At 38.1% G+C, this 27802-nt stretch overlaps 1 protein-coding gene across 6 annotated transcripts in view; it reads right to left on the bottom strand.

Moving 5' to 3' along the window:
- The window catches only part of TBC1D4 (TBC1 domain family member 4), a 101454-nt gene that overhangs the window by 35430 nt on the left and 38222 nt on the right, over window positions 1-27802 (bottom strand). For 4 of the 6 annotated variants that reach the window (XM_027674548.1, XM_027674547.1, XM_027674546.1 and 1 more), the window contains exons 2-7: window positions 11158-11760; window positions 9720-9809; window positions 6071-6175; window positions 3417-3549; window positions 1250-1341; window positions 342-452 (exon numbers count right to left, since the gene is read on the bottom strand). In XM_027674548.1, the coding sequence (XP_027530349.1) occupies window positions 342-452; window positions 1250-1341; window positions 3417-3549; window positions 6071-6175; window positions 9720-9809; window positions 11158-11760 (1134 nt within the window). Of the gene's footprint in view, window positions 1-341; window positions 453-1249; window positions 1342-3416; window positions 3550-6070; window positions 6176-9719; window positions 9810-11157; window positions 11761-17745; window positions 17909-27802 lie in introns of those variants that run through there. The other 2 variants (XM_027674550.1, XM_027674549.1) reach the window with 2 other exon arrangements.

A 27802-nucleotide genomic window follows, 5' to 3' on the forward strand; every position in this document is an offset into this window, starting at 1 on the left:
TGCTCTCTTAATTTCTATTCTCCCTGAATATAACTGCTTGGGAGGGGGGATCAAGGAAGAAAGAAAAAGAAGAGGTATACTCACATTGTAAAGAAATATAGATCTAAAAGTAATTGGTTACCTTTCTTCCCTTCCTTTTTTCCCCTCTCAACTTATAAAACCCAAACATGCCACTATAAATTAAATCAAATTCTTCTCTCACAGTCCTCTCTTAATTGCAATATCCAGCTTCAATTACTCCTGACCAAGTAAAGTAGTGGTCCTGCTAGGACCATATACATTAATACTGTATTTTAATAGGGTGGGAAAAGGGAGAGGGATAATACAAAAACAAGCTTTACCGATGGTGCTTCACCAATGTGAATGTGCGTTTTCTGCTTAGTTTCACAGAGTTGGCGGAGATGTAAGATCACAAGTTCATTTTCTTCCTGGTCATTGTCAGGCTTCATTTTCTGTCAGTAACAGCAAAGAAAGGAAAATTTGTCTTTCAATTCATGATTTGATTATTTTTTCTTCCATATGTATATGTTCTTTGAAATTAATATACTGCTACATCAAATCCCAGAGTGTGCTATTATTGTATCAAATTGCAATACTGTCTGTGTGCTCTCATTCTCCTGAGCAAAACAGAACTAAAATGGAAATACCTTACAGGCTGTAGAGAAAAGGGAGCCTTACGCCCATACATTTTGTTTTCTGAAGTCATTTCCCAGTGTATAGTCTTATAAGTGGCATAAGGAACCCAGGAAAACCAAACAGCCATTCTGTTCTTCAGGCAACTAGAGAGGAGCAGAGCCTTTGGAAGCCTAAGTCATTGTATACTTTATCCACTTAAGTACATCTGCTTAAACAAGAATGTTGCATCAAAATAAGTAAAAAAACAGAAAATCTAAAAATGCCAGACATGTTCCTGACACCCGCATGTCTCACCTGCTCTCAACCCACTCCCACATTACTTTCAGGTGGGAAAATGTGTTTACAGATGAAAAACTAAGCTCAGAAAAAAAATACACTCTGGGTAAGAACACAGAGCATCTCTGCAAACTTGGGAAACAAAACTTTTCCACTAGCAGTGTATTATACATGGGGTTAAGTTGGAGCATGATATTTCAGTATGAAATGTTTGGTGGAAAAGCAGTAAATTCTAAATCAACTACATAACAAACTAAATGTAATCAAAAGCAAAAAAATCTAGTTCATTTTATCATGGTCTTTTTCAAATTTGGAAGAACAGCTTCTAAGGTATTACCTGAACACGTTCGAAAATGTCTGCTTGCTCATTATCAGTTAGTGATGACAGATGTCTCTGAATTACAAGTTTGGCTCTTGGTGGATAGAGTCCTGGGAAAAGAAAGGACCATTAAAGCTTCTAGATTCTCAAATGATCTCTCAAAAAACTTTTGAGAAAAATGACAGCAGAAAATATAAACCTGCATTTGAGTTCCTACAAGTTTAATGTATGACAGTTGTATATCCACAGTATACATGATAAAAAATAATTCAGATTTTGCTAACCGCATGGTTTTGTCTTCTTTCTTTAGCAGTAAAAATACAAGTAGCAGCAGCTTAGTGGCTGGTTCCTATGTAAAAGGTTGTGCTCCCTACCCCACTGATGGCTTCTGTCCTAGTACCAAGAGATCACTAACAGCTCGAAACCTGACAACTGTATGGGAGAGGAGGAAGAGAGGAACAGATCAGGGTTATAACTGAGAGATAATCCATGCACAGGATACTTGGAAGTTTTCAGATGCTTTTAATTGAAAATCTTAGAGGCATTTCTGCACAAGGAAATGATAAAGTAGAGGTCATACCAGAGAACTGAAGACACTTTAAAAAGCAAGAACTGCATAAAAACTGTAGAATAAAGGGAAGAATTTCTGATATTCAATAAAAAGTGCAGATTTTCTCCCAGAGCTTATTCTAGGAAGCTACAAAAAATGTGGGTGAAAACAAATCCCAGATGAAGATATGTTTTTTTCCATCCAAGGTACAAACTGTTCATAGAAAATTGCAACCAGAACAGAAAACAGACTTTTCCAAAGTCATGAAGCTTTAGGTTTGATTTTGACAAACTTCTAGACTCAAAACAAAGCAGATGGATAAAAACAAAGAGACACTGAAGCCTTTCAGTCAGTAAGTACGAAGTTTATGAAACTACTATTACAGTACTCTAGTTGTTGTCCTAGGAGAGATTTTATTTTAATATTGGATACTTATCCTGCAAGTACCTGTGTTTAATATACTTAACTGCCTTATACAGCAGTCTCTATAGTCTATCATTTACAGAAGGCTTTCTCAGTTAAGCTTTATCACTTCCAAATATGTGTTGATAAACCCAGAAAATACCAGTCACAACCTAGCAAAATTTTATACTTTGCTTGTCATCCACCAGAGGGAAGCAAGTAGCAACAGTGACTTTCAACGAATGGGAGAATTGGCAATATCGAGCACCATCATCACTAGACCAGAAGATAAAAGACTATTTGCTTTTTATAACACATTTGCCTTTTTTTTTGCATACAATACTTTGCAAGGACACATAGCAGAGTGACTAGAAAAATAGGATCCTAACTTTTTTTGTTTTAAATTCTATCTTGTAAGAGTTTTCACATGTGTTTTGGCATTCTTCATTTTCAGAGAAACTACAAAGATTTGTCTATTCGTATCTGAAGTCAGGTAGTTGCCTTAACTTTATTTATTAGATATGGCCTGAAGTTGTATTAGGGGAGGTTTAGGTTGGATATTAGAAAAAAGTTCTTCACCCAGATGGTGGTTGCATGCTGGAACAGGTTCCCAGGGAAATGGTCACAGCACCAAGCCTGACAGAGTTCAAGAAGCATTTGGATGACTCTCTCAGGCACATGGTGTGACTCTTAGGGATGGTCCTGTGCAGGGCTAAGGGTTGGACTCGATGATCCTTGTGGGTCTCTTCCAACTCATCATATTCTGTGATTCTTTGTAGTTTCCTAACTTAATAATTTATTTCCCCATAATATAACTAGGTTTTGAAGTGCGTGAGAGAATAAACACAAAGAAGGAAAAAATAACCCCACGCAGGAAAGAAGGAACACACAGAAAAGCAAGATCCTTTTAGATCACAACTCTCTTTTTATGACTCATTTTGAAAGCATGCAACTTGAGACAAAAACCCAAACAAATGGAAGGTGAACTGGTGGGTTTTGCTGCTCTGCTTAACGTTCAAGAGAGGTATGATGATGAAAGGGTATGTATTTATAACAGAAGCTATACTATATTCGGTTGCAGTATCATTACTGCTAACACCTCCACCTAAATACAGAGAGTGCAAAGTGATGGTAAGAATTGTTTATTGGGATACTTTTCCCTCTGTTCTTACATGAAATTATTCTTCCACAATAATCAGCAAAACACAACTAGAAAATAAATTCAGCTTCTACCTTCAATTCTTTCACAAAGTTTGTGCAATGAATGCATAGGGCAGGCCTCACACAGCTTAATCTGTGTCTTGGCATTTTGCAGTGCAGCAGCAGTGCTAAAGGCTTGTTTCAGGGTCAGCATTATCTCATCAACCTGTATGGGAGGGAGATAAAAGAGTATTTAAACAAAAATGCATGCCATATACATGAAATTAGATTTATAAATCATGTCATAGACAGGTACTTCAGAATTTAAAAAAAAACCAAACAAACCACAAAACCAGACAAAACCCTTTTAACTGTCTTCTCAAGAGATCAAGGTTGTGTTCCCAGCTTTCTACTTGTTCTGTAGATACTTACCATCTTTAAGTTAAGCCAGACAGTGTAATTTTGAGTATGTGATTGCAGCTACTCAAGCTTACTGGGAAGGCAGTCACTGTTTTAAGAAGCTACAAGTGGTAATTTTTGGCTTGAATATATGCTGGCTAAATAAAAAGCATTAATTAATCTTTTTAGCTTCAAGTTTTTCCTGTAAACTGCACATGTTCCCATTCAACAACTTTCCTCCCACCACTACACCATTTTAGCACAAACCCCCACAGACTCATCCCTGCTGCCAGACAGGAGCTTCTCACAGCAGTTCACTTTTCTCTAGGCTACTAGACTAGCTACCAGCGTCATTACAATCACAATTTATCTTAAAGTACTTCTGGTCTGCCTTGGAATCTGCCCTGATATTTCCTCTGCTGCTACCACAAATACAGCACTGGAAAAGCTCAAACTTTTATCTAAGAAAGGCTGAGGTGACAGCACTTCTCCATATTCATCCAAATATGCTCCTAGACCTTGTATACAAAGCACTTGGAGGTCCCCTGTCTGTATTTCAGGGGAATACAATACTTACTAAAAGCTGTTTCCTGAGTGTTTGCATAAGCATGGAAAGAAGGAGACAACTGCTTGAGAGTGATTTTAGGAAAGAAATCAGTATTCTACTTCAGAATCAGGTCCTCATTACTTGTTACTTTTTTTTTTAAGTAGGAATAGGAAAGCTGAAATATTTCAGACCAAAATCATGCAGTTTAACATTGAGAACACAGACACCTCTTTGAGGGTTTGTCACTTGGGAGAAAAAAGGGAACCTGAATGTAGAAATCTGAAATAGTTTGTGTCCCAGTATGTCCAGATTTTTTTTGTTTGTTTTAAACCCCACAGTTTTAAGCATTACTAGCAATTTCTGGGTGCTTTTTCTTCTTAGCAATAAAGCAGGGCATTGAACAGTGAATATCCATCTTGCAACGTGGACTGTTAAGTTTTTTAAGCGGGCTACAATCCCCCTCCAGTGGAAGATCCAGAGAACAGTGCTAAGCATAAGGATTATGAGTACACTAAAGCCATGAGAATTGTAGCACAAACCTTAACTAGATTTAGAGCAAATATACACAAGCCTACCAACACAGCCTACCTGACAGCAGAGAATCTGGAAAGCTCTGCCCTACCACGGTCAAACTGCCACTGGGGTCCAAGCAATTGCATCTGAAAGTAGCTCAGGAATCTTCATTTTGTATTGCAATGTGGGCATACCCACACATATCAGTACCAGAATATGTAAAGAGGTTCATAAATACATGGAGGTTTTATATACCACTTAAGCCTTTGAATTATGCATGGTCAGATTTATCAGTAGGTCAGATGTAACATTTTCTGTTAGTACAATGATAGAGCTGATTCCATAATAAGCTCTCATTTTGATAAAAGCGCAGCCTCAGCTGCCATTGTACATCTAGGGCTGTTAGCTGTTTGAAGTTTTACTGATGTAAATCTATTCATTCTGAAGCTAGTCAATGGATTAACAACTTACATTTTCAGCTGACTAGAAAAGAGATTTTTAAGTTTAGCTGAAAAAGAGTTAGCAGCTGTTACCACAGCCATCAGGGACAAACAGAAAACAAATTTTTTTTTAAGTGTCAGAACTCTAAAATATAAAAGTAGTCAAAATTATTTCCTGTATGCTCTCACATTATTAAGTTACCTGTTATCAGTTAAAATCAGTGGCACCTGGAACTTCAATTAATTGATACATACTTTATTAAATGTCCAATGGACTTTTTCATAATTACATACATCCATACATACTATGGTTTTCTTCTTCTGTGATCAAATACTGCTATTTTCTTCTACTGAGGAACAAAACAGACTACAGGAAAAATCCTAAAGCCACATGCACGGTAAAGACACATGCAGGATCAGCCAGTAGTTTAAACCGTACCCTGGAGTGTATGTTTGGGTTTTATCATTGGCTTTGTTACTAATTCAATACATGTTTCTACATGTTTAATGGGGAACCACGTCTCTCAACAGTTAGAAACTGAAGAGTTACCATCAAATACAGAGCCCAAATATGCTCATATTCTGCATACATGAACACACCCATATGGATTTTTTTCTATTTGTTACTGATATATGCATCAGCCGAATAGCAGGATATGGTTATGTAGGAGCGGAATGTAGCACTTCCTACTGCATATTTGCATATGCACAGTTGCACAGTCTTGCACCTGGGAAGATGTGACTACTGAGGCTCAACTGACACAGCAGAATAACAGAGACTCACATTGTTTAGGAAATACCTTAGAAATCCTCTGATGAAAAGGTCAGGATCATTAATAAATACTCACCAGAGATTCACTTGCACACTGGAACACATAGCAAACATACTGGTTTAACCCAGGTTCCACAGATTCCCGGCAAATGAAACCAAAGTGATCAACGTGTTTTATACCCTACAAGAGTTCAAAAACAGCATTAGTGGACTATTTTATAAAGAGGTTTAGTTTCCAAAGTGATCCTAAAAATAGTTGTCAGACTCCAACACTTTCTTGCCAATGCAAAAATTTGAGAAACTATAAATGCATGTTCCTAATGATCTATTTTACAACTACTATCATTACCTTATAAATTGCTTTCTGTGTTTAGAAGTTACATGAAGATCTTTACACAATCAAAACAGAAGTTATAAGGTGATAGACCTTGACCTGAATTTCTTCCATTAGAAAACCTGGATTTTCAGGGACGTGAACTAAAGATTTCTAGGTTATACTTGGAATTGCCTCCACAGTGAAAACTTGATGCAATAAGCCCATGCTAAAACACAGGATTGAAGAAGCAACAGAGTAGCAACAGACCTTTGCTTTTCTGTAATACATGTTACAATTACACCAGAAGACAAAAAAGTAGCGAATGAGTGGTGACATACAGAATTCCAACCAAATTCTGAAATAAATTCTTTGAGACTGATTTACATACCAGAAGTTTCAAGACTTACTATATATTACTACTGATGTTTTCTTTTAAGATCTTAGTCTAACGGCTTGACAGGGAACATTGCTTTGCTAAAAACAGCACTAAGAAGATCAAAGAGAGCAGTTTCCTAAGAAACACTATATTTCCAGTCTCAATTCATGGAACATGACTCACTATTGTTAAAGCTTTTGCCAATGTTTTTATCATCTCAGTATAGTAATAGTAGATTTTCTCCAAATGAAAGCCTAATCTCTCAAGTTCAAATACAACAGAAAGCAGAACTTGTTTGCTTGGATCCATCTCCAAAGAAAACACCTATATCATAAAAGAGAGGAGGAGGCAAAGCAACTTGCCTGTCACTACAGAAAACACTCTCAACAAAATTGGAAATGAAGTACGTGACAGACTGAACATAGTGTCACTACATGCTGTCGTTTTTAAAAACAAAATTCCAAAAGTTACATTTGTGCCACTTAAAACTTAACAGAGGTGCAGAGGGTTTCTAAAATGACACTAATGGCATTAGTTTAACGATGGTCCACAGTAACCTTGACTTAACTAGACTTATCTTCTCATGACACACGAAGTCTTCCAAAGCATAAAATAAAAAAGGTCAGATGTATACACATGTTGATCTATAGATAGATCAGTGAAGTATTGCTGTCTGTTTTGTATAGAAAACATGTTTACTAAAGGTGATTTGGGGAGATTACAGTTCCCTCACTGCTGACAGTTCCTGAACAGGCCTACTGCTTCTCAGTCTCAACAGGAGAGCATTTGAAGGGAGAGAGAGATGTGACACTTGCACTACTGAGGCATAAACACCACAGTATGTTCCTCAATCAACATTACTTTCATCACATTTCTCAAAGAGTGTGGTTGGACTTGTCATGACAAATGAACCAAGTTTTTTGTTGTTCTGGGTTCCCTCAAGGTCAGCAAGGCTGCAAGAAGAAAAGTTCTACAGCTCTGTGATACCTGAGTTTAGACAGCACACACACAGAGGTTTATCATCAATTATATTTGCTGCTTTGACAAGTATATGGAGTGTGGATAATTAATTGAATGCAGCAGATCAACCACACTTAATCTAATAAAAAATACCTTTATTAGACCAGACTAAGAGAATCCAGAAGGCAAACTGACCAGAACATCATCTTTTCATTGTTTGTAAAGCTTTAAAGAACAAATACTCCTAAGCTTCAGCCCACAATACACAGTAAATCACTGCCCTGTAAATTCATAACAGAGAAGCCCTGTGGCTAGCGTCAAGTTCTTAAAAGAAGAGGTTTATGCAACCAATATTTAGTCTTGAACAAATTAATGTTTTGTTTCTATTGAACACAGAACCCCCTCAACTTCTCTAAAGTAGCTGTTTTGCGTTAAAAAAAAAAATCAAACAAACCCCCCTAGAGTATTGTTAGTGCCTCTTTGAGATATTCAAGAATGCAAAATAACAGAAGCTTTGCTCCAAATGAAAGTGAAGAGGTGGTGTGAAAAACTCCATCTCCGAAGTCCAACACACAGCATTACTTGACACTATTTACTGTACACAACTATTTTCCTGAAGGAAAGCTGTGCTTTGAAAGTCTGCCATGGTCTTGCTGGTCACCACGCTTTAAAGTCAGCAGAACAAAGGTTGTTCCTGCTTAGGATTGTTTTGTTTGACTATTATCAGTATGTATATACAACCTAGGAGCCCAGTACCTAAAGCTGTAGTGTCACATTTACTCAGATCAGTACACCCAAAAAGCAGGAGAAGACCAAAGCTGTCTGCAAATTCTGCTTTCCTTACCCCTTCTTTAAGAATCTCTTTGATCTGCATTTATTATAAAGCTATTACTACATCACTGTTTGATTATATTGTCCCATTCTGTATTTGCACTAGGCTTTTTTCTCTACGAAAAGCAATACAAACTGTAGTTTATTTAACAGTAGAGTCAGCTTAAGGACTGGGACCTTTAGTTAGTAGCTCAAGACTCCACTTGAGTTACAAGTATTGACCAGTTCTTAATTTGTATTAGCATTGGTAGCCCAGTCATGCAAGAGCAGATTTGTTAATAGCGATAAAATGAAAGCACTTGGGAGTGAAATATAGGTTTAGAGAATGCCAGAAGTGTACATTAAACTAGAATAATAATGTTTAAGGAGGCCTGAAGTGATGCATGTGGCATGGCAAATGAAAGGAGGTAATGAAGTAAAACATCAAAACAGAAAGTGTCTGAAGTAACAGGTACTGAACAACACCAAGATGGAAAAGTGAATCCCTCAGCCCTGGCATTTAAATTTATAAGAAATATTTTTTTATTGCTGGACATAGCTAGGTACACCTATTGCCATATTCTCCAGTAGAAATGATGCAGGTAAACTGCTGTTTTTCTGGAGGGCTGATCTGATGCTCTCTTCCTTTCATTCTGAAGGCTTTCAGGAACTTACCTGCTCAGGAACAGCACACTCAGAGAATCCTAAATGGAGATTAAGCTACTTCCAAAAACATATCCAATGTTCTCCCAAAGCAGAACACTTTATAATTTGTTTGCTGACCAATAATCAAAGTTGCCACTACCGCTATTTTGTACTCATCTTTTCTGTACTTAAGGTCTTTGGAAACAACATTCTTTTTTTTGCAGTATCTGGTTGAAACTGCTACCAGACGAGTGAAAGCCACAATTTGAATAATAGCTCTCACTCTTGTAAAGGCAAATAGTAATTCCTGTCTGCTGCAACTGTTTGTGAAGCAATGGCAGTATAATATTCATTTTTTTTAGTCATACTCCTCAGATAAGCTGATGCATCAAACTTCATGCAGGATTTGGGTATACATTAGTCACAATCACCCCTCCCTTTTTTTTTAAATTAAGGAGCCAATGGTATAAAACAACAATTTACTCTTATTAAGGGTAAGTTAGATATGATAAACTGTTTTTAAATGGCCTCCTATAGACTAGCAAGGCAAGCCAACCGAAGAACAAATAAAATCTTTTTCTTCTGCTGATCTACATGTTGCTTCTTAATAATGCTTACCTGAGAGCATGAGGAGATATCTTTAAAATTCTTTTCAAACACAACAGATTTGGTGTCTGGACTGATGAGGTTAACTTCAAACCTTCCAACCTGAGAGGGAGAAGAATAAGTCTGGTTTATGACTGTCTTGGAGGCACAGCACTGACAGCAACAAAAATGTCAGAATCTAGCCCTTTCTTGTTCACACAGAGTACCTTTGGCACATCAGCTTACTCAGCTGGAACAAGGGTGCCATAATTCTGCCTATATTGAGTAAGAATATTTCAGCAAGAACAATACACTCAGTTGAACAGGAAAGAATTGAAAAGAAAAAGTTGAATTTGAAAGAAAACAGCTTTTCTTCTCCCCCTCCCACCCCTTTTCCCTTCAAGCTGGGATTGATCAAGATCAGATTTTGGTCCAAAGATCACATTTGACAGACAACACTAAAACCTTTAGCAAACAATGTGGCTAAATTAAAAGCTACAATGATTTTTGTTTTTTAAATTATACCATAGGTTAGCTGAGAAACTAAGGTGATACTTCTTGGTTTGTACTAATTCCAGATGAGAAAGAGTAGGTTCAGCAGCAAACTATCTTTCAGTTTTCCCGAACTGTTTCTCAAGCCTATGGAACTTATTCCACAGACCTCAGAAAATTTTTCAGCTAAATCCATTACGAGGGATAGCTGTGGCTTTCTGAAAGGCAATTCTCACTTCAGTTATCATTCCCCCAAGAGAATAAAAGGCAAGAATGATCTTTAAAACAAATGGAAAGACAAAATCCAGGCATTTAGTCCGCTGTTACTTTAAGGTCTGAAGACTTTTCCTTTTATGGGTCACCTCTTTTACACATCCTTTTGTTTTCTCAAAACAAGCTCCAAAGATGTGAAATACACTTCAGGCAAGAGAAGAAATAACCATTGAGGTCTGAAGGAAGAAGCCTTCAGTGCAGAGATGTTTGAGTACTCATCTGGGAAAGATAAGACAAATTATCACAAAGGGGCTGGGCAAAACGTAAGGCTGTGAAAGTCTTAGGTGAAGTTGTGAGTTTCTTTTTAAGTGCACAAAAAAAGAGGTTTTGTTTGCATCGACTCTCTTTTCGAAAGAATACTCCCTTTTTTCCAGCCAGGTTCTAGATCTTACCTATACAGGTAATCCAGAACTGCATATAAAATAATTATTTCTCTAAAAACGCTGCTCCTTTAAATGATTATTCTATAAGTAATTACTTTTCCTTAAAATCTGCCAAAGCTCATGACTTGAGGTGACTTCCTTAAGAAAGTTCAGCTACTCATGTTGCAGTCACTTATGAACAGATACATAAATATTTATGAGAAATCATGAAACCATACTGGACCTATATTACTTATGTGGCAAAACTTGTCTCAGCTTCAAACTGCACAGGGGAAAAAGATACGGTACAAAACCAACAAGAAATTGCTCCTCCTAGTACACACCTGGAACAACATTGTCCTGTTCTTCTCAGAATCAGAGGGCTGAACATGACTGGGTGCACTTGCATGTCTTCTGCGTGACTGTATTTTCAGGTTTGCGTCATGAACCCTTCTTTGAGTAACTGCAGTGACGCTGCTGCACCGGGAGCGAAACTCTTGCTGCTCATCAAAGCCAGAGTCCTCTAAAATCCTCTCTGGAAAGGAGCCACGAGTGCTGGCCAGGTTGGTCAAGTTGGTCTGGCTGCCGACTGTAAACATTGCAGCATGCCCTGAAGTGTTATTTGGGCTGTCCAGCTCCTCAAATGGGCTATCCAATGAAGAAGCTGGCACGTTTTCTTCACACAGAGGCAAGTCCAAACTTGACTCATTATTGCGCTGCTCATTTAATAGTTTCAGGCGCTGGCGCTCATGAAGGCTGAATTTCTCTATGCAGTCATCAATTAGCGTGGAGGGAGCTTTCTTGTGAGCCACTGTCACCTTTCCACAGTAAAGGACCTCAAATTTTTGAGAGTCATAGAAGGCATCTTCACTATCCTTACTTGGTTTGGCATCTTCTTTTAGTGCGGCTTTGGAGACTTGTCTTATGCTGCTGATGACATCAGGAACCTAAGCGGACAGTGTGAAAGGCCTGTTTAGTAACCGCAAATGAGAGAGCACAGCCAGTGATATGTCAGACATTTATTACAGTAAGTATCTACATTAGCTATTTCTTCAGCAGAGTGCCCCTGTCTTCTTGGCTAACAATATAAAACCAGTAAAGTCTAAATTCTGTGTAGATAATTTATGCAGTGGAAGCAAAGCAAATAATTTTTTTCTGGAACTTGTTTCAAGACATAAGGTTTTAAATTACCAGAAGGCCTACTAACAAATGTTCACATCTTTTTGTTTGTTTGTTTATTTTTAATGAGATTGCCTTTTCTTTTCTGTGGTACTCTGCCCACATCGGCATGTTTTACTGATGTATTTTGGATAGGACCATCATTGTTCCTGTTGTGGAAACAGTTTTGGGAAAAAGAGACCAGCAATATGCATCAGTTTCAACTGACAGTTTTGGAATACAGGTAGCAAGAATATGGAAATTTTACTGAAATACCATGTACAATTGCATTAGCTCTCATTTATTATCTACTACAAAAACCTCATGCCATCCACCCTATGACATAGTTCACTTTAAGGTCACACTTCCCTGCTGTCTCAGTCATGCAGTTAAGCAGCACACACAAATCTCCCTTCTCCTCTGTCATTCTTACCTACAGATTCCTACTACATCCTGTATAGACAAACTGTTCATCTCCAGTAGAAACTCTCAATTTCAGCCCTGTATCACCCAGTCTCAAAGACACATGGTTCTTCCTCCATTTTATCTCTCTATCACCTTGGGAGGAGTCTGCTTTCAATATCAACATATTTAATACAAAAGCTCTTTTTTTTGTTTTGGCTTCAATAAAGAAAACAAGGACTTAGGACTTATCCAACTCTACTGACTGTAGATCAGAGTGATACTAGTTGCACTTTTAACAGTACCTATTCCTCTTGACCAAACTTCTTTCCACCATGTCTCGCTTTCTCTGGAAGGATAATGAAAGGCATCATGTTACATGCACTGGGGAAATTACTAGTGACAATGAGATAAAGAGAGAATATCTATACATTTTCTTTCCAAGAGAAATCGGTTCTCAACATTAACCTAGTCCAATATAATCAATCAACAGCTTTTGTATTCTATACAGCTTCCCACCATATCTGTAATATTTGATATCTTTCAAAGAATTTTTCTATTAAAAAAAGATAACTTTGAAGTCACACCTTAATAAATAATCCATGCTCCCAACAGTATCTCTTTCTTTCAGTCACATGATACCAGTTGAAGCCTTGATACCAGCACTTTTGCAAGTCACAGTGGAAAATTACCTCGTCTTAATCCCCATCTCCTATTACACACTCCCCACCCCTTGGGCATTCAGCTCAAATCTGCTTCCAGTTCATTTATTGCAAAATGAAGTTCAATTACCCTAAGGTCTACTGACTGTTTGGCTTTTATCCCTATAGATGTCATCATCATCTCAGTTTTCAGTGAGCCTAAAAGTTAAGTCTTAATATGACACAGATACTAGAGGGTAACTATTCTTCACTCATTCTCACTAGCAGGCTGCTTAACCATCATCCAAGGTGTGCTTCCTCCCAGCCATGCCAGCTCAGCTGGACACAAACAATTCTCACTTTATACATGCCTGTTCGTATTCCAAGATGCAGCTCTTTTTCCACTGATGGGTCTCTTATTCTTTCTGTGGCCTGCGCTCAGAGAAGCTCTAGAGTTTAAATTCCTTAGTTTTCTATTATAATGACATTCGCAAACTAGCTGTCTAACATTTCCCTTTTAAGAATCCAGAACCTGTTACAGGGCATTTCACATATATTTCTATTCAAAGTACAGTGACAATTCTATTAAAAATGCAAAAATTCTACATACAATCAACTAAACATTGTCGGCTGTTTAACTGGTAATTTGAATTTTTTAAAAAGTGTAAAGGGTTTTGCCTCTTGCTCATCACTTCTAAGAAAAAAGACTGGAAATTCTTAAGTCTTTCTAAAAATACCCACTAGCCTCCTAACACATCCTTCCCTGTCTCTTCTCCAGCAAATCTCCAAATAGCTGGGGATAAGACACTACCAATTGTACCACAACAGAAATACCCATCCATTCCCTCCTCTGTCAGAGATCTCCACCACAAATACATGCACAGAATTTTAAGTAACTGCATTTCTATTCAGAAAAAAACACCACCCATCCTGCTGTTTATCACTTGGTTTTACTTCCATCTTTTCCAGATTGTGTGTACTCTTCAGACATTCATATTTAAGTCACAATTATTACTTCAGAATTCCTGCTCCTTGTATAGCTTTTGCATCACAATAAATTGCTATAGTATTTTCACTTATGCATACATGGATCCTAGCATTAGAGCAGGGGTTTCAGCTCATACAGTCCAAACAATCCTTATTCCCTGCTTTGTTTAAATGAATTTTTTTACAGGCTATTTAGAGTGCTCCCTCATTAGTATTCACTTTTTTTCTATTTTTTGACCTATACACAGAACTAAAGTGAAAAATCAAGGAGAAAATTTGGAGACCCATTTAATCTCTGTAGTTATGAATACTTCTCCTATATAGAGCTGAAGAGGAAAACAAGCTAATACAGGGTTTTCACAATTGATAACTAATATCTGTCAGAGAGCCCAGAACCAGTTCCAGATGCTTGTTGGTTCTTTCATAAGTACTCTAGATAGTATGGTGTGAAAAACAGCTTCAAGTATAACATGCAAGACAGATACTAACACTGCCAGGCTGTTAGTCATACACACGGATTTTGTTGGTCTTTAGTATACAGGAGTAACTGTATACTGATGACGATGTACCCAACGATTGACAATGTGCCAGCTTCTACTGTTAGACCTGACTCTCTTCACTTCCAGAGTGACACTTCCTTATCAAGAACCAAGAACTACAGCTATCTGAGATATACCTGATCACATGACAATATTTTCATTCAAAATTTGGACTTTGAGCAAAACCCATAACTGTGATCAAGTGGAGTCTAACGAAGAGTTTTCACCTGTATTTTCCTGAAATGCAAGATACAGGAAAAGTTACACTATTATCAGCATAGTAATCATCCCAATATGACTTTTTACATATTTCTTTGGCATGTATCATTGGGTTTTGACATTTTGTTCCTCTGTATATTAAGAAGCCCTAGTCAGGAAACTTTCACCATCAAAGTTGTGTAACTTTTTTGGATTTGGATATTAGCTTATTTGTTAATGGTAAAATTGCAGGGCAAAGTTAGACAACATAATAAGCAGAACAGAGCTTTCAAAATACTGAATTACCTGGATGAAAATGCTTAACTACGTTTAGAAATCAGTTTAGGAATATTAAGAAGACAGACTCCTGAAACAGCCAAAACTTATTAATGTGTTTCCAAATTCTAGTATTTCCCTGCAGCAGTCTCATGAAATTAAGCAGCCAAAGGAGAGAAATGGGACTCTTACTCCTGACACACACAGGGCCATTGCAGATTTTTTTGGACATCTACTATCAGCTTTTTTAGTAAAAAATAAAAAGGTTAAATGAGTTGTTGCATAGGTTTTCAGCATTCACTCGAACATAAAGACATTAAATCCTTAAAATGTTTTAGAAATTAATCTATTTAGCACACTTAGAATGTTTTTGTTATGTCAAGAAGGAAGACTAGATTAGAGGAGGTTAAGTAGTATATTTTCTGGGTGAGAGAGGCACAATTCCAGCCTAAACAAACCCAGTGGTGCTACTGCTGGAACAGTGCAAGAAGACTTGATTCTCCCCTGCTTTGCTTCTCCCAAATCCCATGGTCTAGGGGCCTATCACCTTTTTCCAAATATTGCTGGACAGAAGAGAAAATGACTATATGTCCCAAAGGCAGTTGCAGAGGGCTTCCCAGACCAGAAAGGTAAGAGCTGATAGGGCAGTGCTGGGACAGGAGTTCTCAAAAGCAGAAATGTAATGTAGGCCATTACTATAGGTTTTATTCATGAAGTTTCCCTAAGCTGTTGAGTAGCAGACAAGAAGCAGAACAAGGCAGTTACCCCCCACCCAACATGCTTACTCAAATATGTTGGAACAGCACACAAAGCTTTCTCTAATGTAATAGTGACCTCATGCTTAAACAGTAACAGGCACACTAAACCTTTTCAGGTACTAATAAATTGAAACCAAACAAAATGGATGTGAGAGCTTCAGATGAGCTTTCTTCCCCTCCAGGATGTTGTCAAGAGCATACATGCCTGTCAGGAGAAAGTAGCAGCACATGTACTTTAAGAACCTTGAAACAGTGCTCATAAGTAACAACTCAATCTCTGAATAGAGCCAAGAGAACTCAAAGGAGTGGAGATCCTTCTTCAGGGCCTGTACCAAACAACCCCCCCAAATGCTAGAGGCCAAAAAGACAAGGATGGACAGTGGGTACCATAAATACAAAACTAGACCCGTGATACTAGTTCAGCTCCTCAGTGTAAACAACACTGTAAAACTTGGTTGAGGAGAAAAAACAAACAAACAAAAAACCCTACTACCAAAAAAAAAGAGGCAAGTAATAAGAGCTCCATAATGTCACTAAAGAGGCAATATTTCACTCCAGGGAAATACAATCAATCTAATAAGACTAATTAAAGAAAAAAACCCCACACTTAAGAACCCAAATTAAATTTGTTATTCCTATTTGAGTAGCCTAAGACTGTATGAATCACTCTTCATCCAATTAGATCTGACTCAATACATGGCAATTCAACAAGTAAAAGTTAGCTGTACTCAAATCAGAACAGATGGCACTGGCCAAGTTCTGCATCACCTACAATTAGATTCAGCTCTGAATAAACAATGTAAAAAGTAAAATATGACTGGTGTTACACTGTCACAAACCCTGTTTACTACAGGCAGTAGAGTTTCGGTAAGCTGAAACTAATGACAGCATCAATTCTACCCAGATAGTCCCCAGTCTCTTCTATTTGCACCACACACCTCCCTCTACGACCTTGGTTTGAGACCTTACTGCAGCACATCACCCATTTGGCCAGCTGGTGTAGAATAAGGTCACAGCACTCAATCCTGCCTAGAAGACTATTAGTCTAGAACTATTCTACTACACACTTCACTGTGTTCTAAGCAGAATATTATTTTCACATTGGAAACATCATTTTAACTGATGTAACTAATGCAAGCTCTTTCATCTGACCAAAGTGAGGATTAAAACTAAAAAGAGGACTACAGAAAAATAACACCAAATTCTTCTCATGACATTTAAATAGGATTTTCTTAAAATTAATTCCAACTTCAACCTCTAAAACCCCAAAAAAGATCTTCAGTTAAAAGATGTTTATCATCAATATCTTGAAGTTGCAAAACAAAGAGGCTATTGAACCTACTCATGCATGCTGCAGCATAACACTAGAACAATTTGTCTCAACTCTAGAATAAGCAGAGCATCTCCATGGTGATACTTCATGCTTTCTTGAATAGCAGTGACAGAAGTTGAAGCATTGAAAAAAACCAAAAACATTCCCTTTCAATTTACAAGAGCCTCCAATGAACAAAGGTGGAGATCCTCTTTTTTCTGGAGGGATAACTTTCAAGTGCATCCTTCAGTAATTACTGATCAGTACTTTCAATTTTAATCCAAACTTAGAACTTGAATACTATGAATACTGAGAAGAACAACAAAATCCACCAGCTGTATATCATTATTTCCACAGCTGGACAGAATTTCACCGTTCAGAGAAGCTGCAGCTCTTCCTAATTTATTTCTAGCTTCCACATGGAAAATTTCAGTCTGGAATTTATTAACAAAGCAAAGCCCCTCTTCATACCACAAGGCTTGTAAGCATTAGTATGTCTGTGAAGTACTAATCTAACAAACATGCCTAACAAATCTGGCTACTTAATGATAGCAGTTCTAGCAAGGCAATTATTTTCTCACTCCATCACCACACAAGGTGCATTGTCAGACCTGTTCCATCGTACAGAGAGATGCAAGATGAATGAACTTCACACACGCACCTTAGGAGCAGTCAGTACCTTCTGGTGTGAGATCCAGTTCAGGAGCAGAGGCATGTCCAAGCAGAACTGTCACTGAACATTAGTGTCATGAACACAAGGACTCAGGAACAGATTCCTGGGATAAGTGAGTGCAGAAAGACCCCTCCTCTCACAAAGGGTTGGCAGCGCAGTCACAGCATTTCCTCAGGCTCGTTTCACGATATCACAGCTCAGCCAGAGCTCCACACAGCAGCCGTTATTTTTCAAAAGCCAAGTATTTCCTGACTTGGGGCTGGAAGCACCCGCACTGCCTTGGATTTGAATAATGCTTCCCACTCATGATCAAGCTATGTATACTTAAAAACAAACAAAGAGAAACAGGATACCATCCAGAAATCAACACCCTGTGCTAATTACTGGGAGTTTGACATCATCAATTAGAAACCAGCACAATGTGAGAAAAAATTAGGAGCGATTGGACATGACTATCCTTTCAGTTAGTGTTAACTTGCATATCCATAAGATAGGAGAACCCAGCCACAGCAGACACATGAACACAGACAAAATAAGCCACATATCACATCCTGCTATGTACCAGGCATTCGATACCAAGGCAAAGTTCTTATCTTACATAAAAACACAGTCCAATGTCAGCCAAAGTACAGATATCAGTAACTATTCTCAACTAGAAAGAAGAGTGGGAGAGAGAAAAAATTGTTTTTCTTTAACTGCTATAAATGTTTTTACTGCCATACAGTTAATACAGTGCTGATAATTCATACCTTTTATACTGCTAAAACTACTGCATTCTGCTGCTTCCCACTCTGCTGATAGCTGTCCACTGGACAGTTTTCACCATTAAAAATGCATCTTTCTGATAAAGTGATAAAAGACCAGCTCAGTGACTCAACTTATGCAGTCACACAAGAAATTTGTTGACTTTATTTATGCTAGAGATATTTAGAAACTAGAACAGAAGAATTTGTCTCCATCAGCTGACTTTGCTGAAGGAATACTATCTTGTTTTACAAAAATAAGGAGGATTCATAGTCAAGAGAAATGCTATCACAAAAGGAAAAGAATAACAGCCAAATTACTAAGCACTTCTATAATCCATCTGCACTTAGTGTACAGTCTAAAAATACAGTTTAGAAAACACAAAGTCAGCAGGCAGTAATAAGCACTCTGCCACCAACTCCAATTCATTCTGTTGCATGTCTGGGCTAACACAACACAAGCCCAGTAGCAGGAAAGAGGGAACACAGGGGCTGGCAAAGAAAGATTCAGTGAAAGCAGTTTTTGGAGCTTCAAGCTGACTGTCACCCTTGGCAGCTAGTGCTTTCACATTTCTGCTGTTCCCTACAGGTTTATGAGTGTAGCCAAAGCTTACAGCATCAGAAAACACATGGTGAACATCCATTAAAGGACTGCATATAGTTAAGTTCAGCTTTTGGGAGACAGAGTCTTCCTCCTATTTGCCTGGCCTATTTTCTTTCCAGGTGACTGGTCAGGATCCACTTAGGCTTGTTTCTGAAGAACTGCTACAGGGCAATGCATGTATTTTACTCTGACATTCAACCTCAGACCATATATTGGTGAGATCACACATTCCTGCTAAAGGCAAAGCTGAAGACCACCACTAAACCACCCTAAAGAGAGATATATTTTTAGATAGGTAAGCTAAAATACAATAAAATTCACTTTTCAAAGTAATTCTTATTCAAGATCAACCCAAGAGTTACTTACACTATTTAGTTTTGATAGCCAACAAACAGCAAAAAGTACCACAGTTGCATGGCTTGCGCTTAGCAAACCATCACATTACCTAATTTGCTACTGGAAGTTTGTGGATCACCTAACACGTTCTGTGTGCTACACACGCACACAAGATACTGCTTTGTCAAGTATCCAAATTCAAATAAGTAGTATTTAGTAGTATTATTAAGTTACTTAACAGGAAAGAATGTCTAAGAGTTACAAGACTGTTTTAGATGCCTGAGCAGACAATGGATCCCTTTTTTTATACTTCTATGCAAGCACTCTACAGTGGGGTATCAAAGAACTTCAATGATGGAGTGACAGCACAGCCCAACAGAAGCATTGCTTTAAGGAAGGTTCTTGCATTCAATATTTTACTCCTATGTTTAGGCCAGCCATCAGATACAGCTCCTATTCACTCTGCTTGAATACTTTGCAACCCATAGAAGTGTCAGTACAGAGGCCTCATGACGATCCTTATGCTCTTTGAATATGTAGATTAGTAAACCTCAATTCACCTACCAGTTTTATACTTAGAGCATATGCAGGTTTGTTTCCAAGCTTGGGACATAACTCCCACTAAAAGATTTAGCAAAGTACAGCTTGCTTGTAACATCATTTCTTCTTTCAAACTGCTTTAATCCCAGTTTTTCCAAACAATAAAAGCACAAATTCAGATCTAAACTAGGAATATTCTCCTGAAAACTGCATTTTAACTTAATTTGGCAGTTAATTTTCTAGTAAGAGGTTCGTTAAAGATGTTTTTAAGAACTCCATCACATTTAACACATACCCTATTTTTAAAAGGGCTTGCCTGAGAAGATAAGGCTGTCACGTGGACAGTCCCAAACAATTAATACATTCTCTACATTCATTTCCTTTTAGGGGAAAAAAAAAAGTTGGAGAGCTCATTGAAGCATTTTGCCCATTTATGGCCACTATCCACTTCTCAAATACAGATCAGAAGACCATGAACTTCATTTTAACAGATTTAAAATGCTAAGACTGAAATAAATGCTCTATGCACCATATTTAAGAAAGTGGTAAGTTTTTATTCAGTAGTTTCAGGTAGAAGTTCTCAAGATTTTAATTTAAAAATATTAACTAACATTTTGATTTACTATGAAATGAACACACTTTGGAAAGTCTGTTTTTCCCTAGTCAAGAGATCAAGGTTTCAAGACTCCTATATGGCAGATCATGACAACTCCTAAAGCGAGTATCAACACAGGTTTGGTTGAAATACACCATAATATCCATGGATGACACCACTTCTAGAACTCATTTGCAACAATAACCACTTTCTTCTGCTATTACTGAAGGAGAAGACGGTAAGTGTTTAGTAATTCAGCACTGCCACCAGGAAATGGGAAAAATTACAGACTCTGTTCAGTCTAAGAGATCTAGCAGGTGACTATATACTTGGTCCAAAAAAAGTCAGTCACTGAAATAACTTCTAACCCCCTTAATGAGGCTAGAAGTTACTCAACGACATGCAACTAAGGAGTTAGGTCTTTTCCTATTTGATGTGTTCCCATAAACTCTCAATCGCAGTATTGAGAAGTTTCAGACTACAAACCGCCCTTAAAAAAAGGCTCTGCTTACAGAGAGGTGGATACCAAAACCAGGGTTGAACAGCAGGTGATACTGCAGCAGAGACAGAAAAAATGTTACTACTGGGTTCAAGGCTCCTTCTCTCAAAACAACATTCACTACAAAACCATGAAAGACAAATGCACGTGATTTATCAGACAGTGTGCATGGAGTAAAAAGAAAATGGACTGCAACCTAATAGCATTTTAACAGCTTCTCCACACCTGCCAAGTAATGTTCACTAGTTTTCTAGTACTTCAGAAATACACACTTGCACATGTTCCAGCTTGTCTGGTAATCTCACAGTTCACAGAAGCAACTTGCAACTGTATCAAAGGCCTAAAAAACTAGTAATACAATTAACTTTTCCCAGTCAGCAAAAAACCCTAGCATAAACATGGCAAGAGAGGATTTCAAAGCCATACTCATTCACATGCTGAATTCCCAACTGCTTTGAAATGAGGTGCTGGGCAGAGCAGGGAACTTCCACTTAACTAGACTTCCACCAGCACTGAAGTCTTGAATCACCACTTTGCCTGGGAGTCAGAGGAATAATGAATATCATGTCTGAAGGCAAAGTTAGCACAGCTCAAAACACCAAGCACTACTCTCACTGGGAGTCACATAAGTCTAATCTTGTCAATCACTAACTGTTTAAAATGCTATGATTTCATCAGCTGCTCATGGTAGCTGTGAAAAGAATTAAATAATTAGATAGCTATGGTGTTCAAAAGTAAATCCACATAGAGACAGCTGAATGGGCAAGTATTTCAAACTTAATAGCTGAAAGTAATTAAGTGCATGGTCCTCTTTTTCACACAGAGAAATTCCAAAAGAGGTACAGAGTTGCTGTGACTACTACTAATAATAAAATAAAAAAAACCCCAACACACAAGACTCAGGGGCAACAAAAACAGAAATGCTTTCCCAGAAAGCTTTGAGATAAATGAGTCAATGAAGTAAACAGACAGTAAGGTCTTCTCAGAGATACAGCTTCATAAGACAAGACCAATAGTGACACCAATAGCGAAGTGACACCATATACGAAGAGTAAGCTAGAGTTCTTGATAAAGACCCATGAGACTATTTACACAGATTCCCAAAAAGCCTGTGAGAGCATCTTGTTTTGGTTATGAATATGGGTCCTATAGAACTGTAGGGGAAAGGGAGCATATAAGCACTTAATTACTGTGTAAGTAAGCAAACACGTAGATGATGAGTACAGAGTCAAGATGCATGGGAAGGAGTTGTTTCGGAGAGTACATGGGGAGGTTCTGCTCATTTTTTTAGGCAACATTTTCATATATATCAGGTATGCACTTGGAGCAGGTGAACACCCAAAAGAGGCTGTGACCCTGTGGGAAGCCTGCGGTGGAGCAGGTTCCTGGCAGGATCTGTAGACCCATGGAGAACAGAGCCCATGCTGGAGCAGGTTTGCTGGCAGGACTCCAGTAAGGGACCCATGCTGGAGCAGTCAGCTCCTGAAGGACTGCACCCTGCGGTAGGGGCCCACATTGGAGCAGTTTGTGAAGAACCACAGCCTGTGGAAAGGGCTCATGTAGAAAATGTTTACGGAGGGCTCTGTCCTGTGCAAGGGACCTCACATCGGACCAGAAGAATGTGAGAAGTCCTGCCCCTGAGGAGGAAGGAGTGGAATAGGTAATGTGTGATGAACTGACCACAAACCCCATTCCCTGTCCCCCTGCGCTGCTGAGGCGGAAGGAGGTAGAGAAAATTGGGAGTAAATAAGTCCAAGAAGAAGGGGAATGAAGGAGAAAGTATTTTCAGATTTGGACTTATTTCTCATTATCCTATTTTGATTTGATTGGTAATAAATTAAACTGATTTCCCCAAGTCAAGTCTGTTTTGCCCCATGATGGTAATTGCTGAGTGACCTCTCCCTGTCCCTGCCCATGAGCCTTTTGTTATATTTTCTCACTCCTGTCCAGCTGCAGAGGGGTATATAAGAGAAGGGTAGCACAGTCCTAATGTCTAGGGCTTGGTAAAAGTATGCTTAGATATAACATGGCAAATCCCATCATGTGGCGCCCGTCTGCCATGGAAATTAAACTCCCATTTATGGACTGATGGGCAAAGGTTAGGGATGAGAAGGGAAGAGTGATTTTGCCACTGACACAACAGTGTTCTCATGACAGATAAATAAGTTATTTGAAAGGATAATATAAATCTCATTCACTTCAGCTTACCACAGGAGTTTCCTAGATATTTTCACCTAAGGTATTACTAGTCATTACTAGCTTCAAGTAATTTCAAGTTCCAGAAGTTAGTAGTTGTTCTTCATAAAAGATGACAGACTTCTCTGGACTAAGGAACTTAAAACTCAGTTTACCCATAATTTTGTCATTCTACAGCTGAAGTTATCTTTACTTCCAATACCCCAGGTTATGAAATATTTCTACCTGCAACTGAAGATTGATTTGCTGATGAGAGTTAGCAGTGAACATGTAACTATTAAAGGAAATAGGAAAATAAGTTCCCCTGAGGAGTGGACTTCATTCCTCCTCCCCATCAACTCTCCTTCCCCTGGGGTGGCTTAGTTGATCTGGGAATTATCTATGTTAGGAATTTATTCTTGGTCATGTCTGGATGTCCTGTTCTCACTGAAGTCAAGGCTGAAACTTGTTTTGCAAAGCCAGTGAGGAAATGCTGTATCATAAAAGCAAGCATATTTGATAATCTAGCTCTTCTGGGCTTTCCAGCATCATATCTTGGAAGGCAAGTTATGTCTAACTCACGAAGCCTCAGACCCTTCTGTGGTGGGTTTACAAGTATGCCTTCCCCTTTCAGCTGTGACACCCACAAGGGCTTCCAAAACAATTCCATACATTTCTATATGGTAGATACTGGTAAACTTCAAGGAGGAACAACAGAAATCTCAAATTTAAGGGTTATCCCAAATGTGACAGAAATATACAACACTAGTTAAATTTATTATTCTTCTAAGGAATTTTTAAACCATCTGGCATAGTCCCAAGTGCTGTAGTTTCTGTTTGTTCAAGAGCTCTCAGGGACTTGAATCTAGCATGGGGCACAAATTGGCTCATTTTTGTGTTTTTGCTCTCATAAAAACATCTTGTATAAATCAGGTAACTTCAAAACAGAATTATGATACAATGAAGCGGGTTGAGCAGATTCATACTTTATCAAGTGAATTTTATTAGAAGTTATTCAGAAATTAATATGGACAGTCAGCTAAAATCAGCACAATCTGAAAAATACACAATCCATTTGAGAAAACAAATGGAATTCATGGACCAAAATGGAGTTTAGTTCATAGTGATTTACATAAACAGAAATAAAACTGAATATATTAACATGTCCGTATTTTTTCATAAACAGAAGCCATGTCGACCAGGGTATAAATCTTTTTTTGTTTGAGGTTTTGTTTATTTTTTAAGTGGGAGAGACCTCTATGAGAGGCTTATTAGGCATTGGAGCAAACAATGACAAAATTGTAAGTAATAGAAAAACGTAAGAACAGTCATGTTTGCTCCCAAATCCAGTACTTGATATGTACATAATTTCCAAGTGGCAACTGAGAGCAGCCTTCTGCAGTGTTGCAACTTGCCTAGCTGAGGCTGCCCTCCACAGACGCTTGAACCTACATCCTGTAAAAAGATTTTTACATCCTCACTGGAACACTGGGAATGACTATCTCAGACTTCGATGTTCAATTTAATATCATACTAAAAGTATTCTGCTGCTGAAAGGTCTATGAGGAGATATGAGCTTCTACTGCCTCTACTATGTACGAGAGCTTACCTCTGTTTCATGCTGTGTGGAGCAGAGATTTCCATTTTTCTGAGTTTGATCTTAGTTTTTCAACATGCCTCCTCTCCCCAGTAAGACAAAGTATGAAAGGACCCATTTTATGCCAAGGTCCTTACGCTTGTCACAATCCTAGTTCAGTCTGACTCCTTCAAAGATGCATCACACTTGCAATTAAACAATCTGGAGTTGCTACCAGCATGTAACACTTGAGAAACTGTATTAGTTTCCATTAGTAGCAGCTTCATGATCATTGTTAGCCCAATTTATTTAGACGATGCCTGCTCTCAGGCTGACCATAGCAGACAAGGGTTCTAGGAGAACACATGAAGTGGAGTTGCTGCAAGAATTTGTAAGCCTCAATAGCATATGGTAAAAAATTGCTACTTAATGGTAAATTTGAAATCTGTGCCCTTTTTTTGTTTTAAGAATACAAGAGGAAAGCAATTCTAGCACCAATTAGAAATCAGTCAATGTTAGGGACATAACAAAGTAAGAGTTAACCAAAGGAGAAAAAGAAAAAAAAAACAGACTTACATACAAATTCAGTTCATTATGGGGACACAGAACAAAGCCTGTTATAAGTTGCTGGATTGACAGGTCTGAAAATTTTAGGTACAACCAAAGAATAATAGTTTTTTGAGTAAAAAAAAAAATATATCTGAAGCGTCAAAAGCTGTCACTTCTGGAAATCAGTCACTGGTTTAAGTGGATAAATTGGTAAGTAGGAGGATAATCTTAAGGCAGCACTTCAAAGAGACACGTTAGGTAAGAACAGATACACGGCATGTAGTAACATCCTGGTATTATACTGTGTTCTTAAGTGATATGAAAGTGAAATACAAGGTTTAGGACACAAAGGGTTTATTTCCAAAGGCAAGTATCCACATAGTGTAAGATATACACATTGGTGAAGAATAACTGGCAATGCTAATATTTTATTAGTTTTTTCTGTATCTAAGAATAGATGCAGGAAATTAAGATCAAATTGAGGTCATGTCTCTATAATATATATTTGACCATAAAAAGCATTTTACCAGAAATACACAAGGCAGGGTCATCTTTGCAGGCAATAATCCTGTATTGTTAATATACAGCTACACTGACTACTTGCTGTGAATTCCCAAGCACATAAGAACTGTTTATGATGCATGGGCTTCACAAATAGTCCCACCTCAATAAAACCTGGGGGATGCACACCTGCCACTCAGAAACTATGATTCCCCCCAAACTTTATATTACATCTCACTTTATAGTCTATAAATTTACAGTCCAATAGCTGTCATTTATTCTTCTAAGAAAAAAAAAATTGCATCATTTTGCTCAGCTTATGGAATACTCTACAGTTTCATCCTGCAAGAAAGTCATGCAGGTATTTGGAATAATATTTATGTACTTGGAAGGATTTAAAAAGAGCACGTCTATTTGCTTTATACTTCTGATGCACTCACTTCAGAGTGGTGCACTTCTGAGATTCTTTGCATGAAAAAAAAGCTATTAACAACAGAAGTAGATCCTTGATGGAGGAAGCAATAGCCCCCTGTTTTTCACTCATGTTCTTCTGAATGTTGTTTTTTCCAAGGTTTTGATTTACCATGCCTTTTAGGGTGAGAAAAACAGACCTGCTGCTATAGGAGGTGTCAAACCCTGGGACCTAATATTCCAGTAAGAATGGAGTGTATGATAATTAAACTTTTACAGATCACTTATGATGTAAAAATGTGGAAAAATACAGCTCTTTAGATTCTGTGGTTCTCAGAAGAAACCTACCCGGAAGCTGAAATCCTGGTTCATGCAGCTAACAGCTCAGCAATACAGGTCTAAGCAGAAAAAGCATATACTTGCTGAAATAGTATTGGCCCTCTCAAACCAAGCTGAGTTTTCCCTTTAGAGCAAGGCCTGGTAGTTTAAGGCATGAAATTGGATGAGGGAAGAGATGAAAGAGTAAGCTGCTAAAAACAAACTCGCAACTGTCAACCCTGGAAATCCCAAGCATTTATCAAAACTATAGTGGATATCCTTCTTATAGGGTAAGAAACAGCCTAAATGTTTCTTAGTCCATTATTATATGCAGCATGGTTAGAAAGCCTCAAATTTACAATAAGAATTACCTAAGAGGTGACAAGAGGACAAAAGAAACTCCTACTGGAAGGGGAACCTCCCTCAACAGTTGGTTCTTAGAAGGGTTCATATGTGCAGCTGGGAAGGAAGAGATTCATCTCAGAATTGAGATGCTGAAAAGTTTCCCTGGCAGCACCTCCTCAGTATTCTCTTAAGATACCACACCAAAATCTGGCAGTGTTAAGTTAATAGTTGGACTCAATGATCTTAGAGGTCTTTTCCAACCTTAATGATTCTGTGATTTATCCTTATAGCTGCATACGAATAGGACTGCAGATATCATTATATTTCTATAAGGCTTGGTTTACACCCACAGAAGATAAGAATGTACTTCCAAACACTCATTTACAAAAACCATCACGTTTTGCCACCCCAGCTTTACCCAGCACTTTCACAGGCTTTACGAACATTTTCCTTGAATACAAAGAGGAAATGATTCTATGAGGCTATGAGACTCTACCCAGCAGGTGTTGCTCATAAACTAGCTAAACTGGAGTTTCAGAACTCTTAAGTTCCCAGATAATTTAAAAATATTTAATTAACTGAATAGAGGCGGGGAAGATGCTCTTTATAATACAACAGGTCCCTTCATCATATTAAGAACAAAGCTGTATTTATATCCTTTCACTGCTTATCTGAACAACACCCTGTGGTATCTAACAAAACACATACTGCACTTCCCTGATAAAACACCGTGTGCTGAGGTAGCTGTACCTTTCCACTGGGACATGAACACGTGTCCTGAGCCCCACACAAGCAGCACAGAAACAGACTATTTCAGGTTTTATGTACTCAGCTTGGATTTAATCAGCAGCTG

This window comes from Neopelma chrysocephalum, unplaced genomic scaffold, assembly GCF_003984885.1.
Source record: "Neopelma chrysocephalum unplaced genomic scaffold, ASM398488v2 Primary Assembly neopelma1_25, whole genome shotgun sequence".
Lineage (NCBI taxonomy): Eukaryota > Metazoa > Chordata > Aves > Passeriformes > Pipridae > Neopelma > Neopelma chrysocephalum.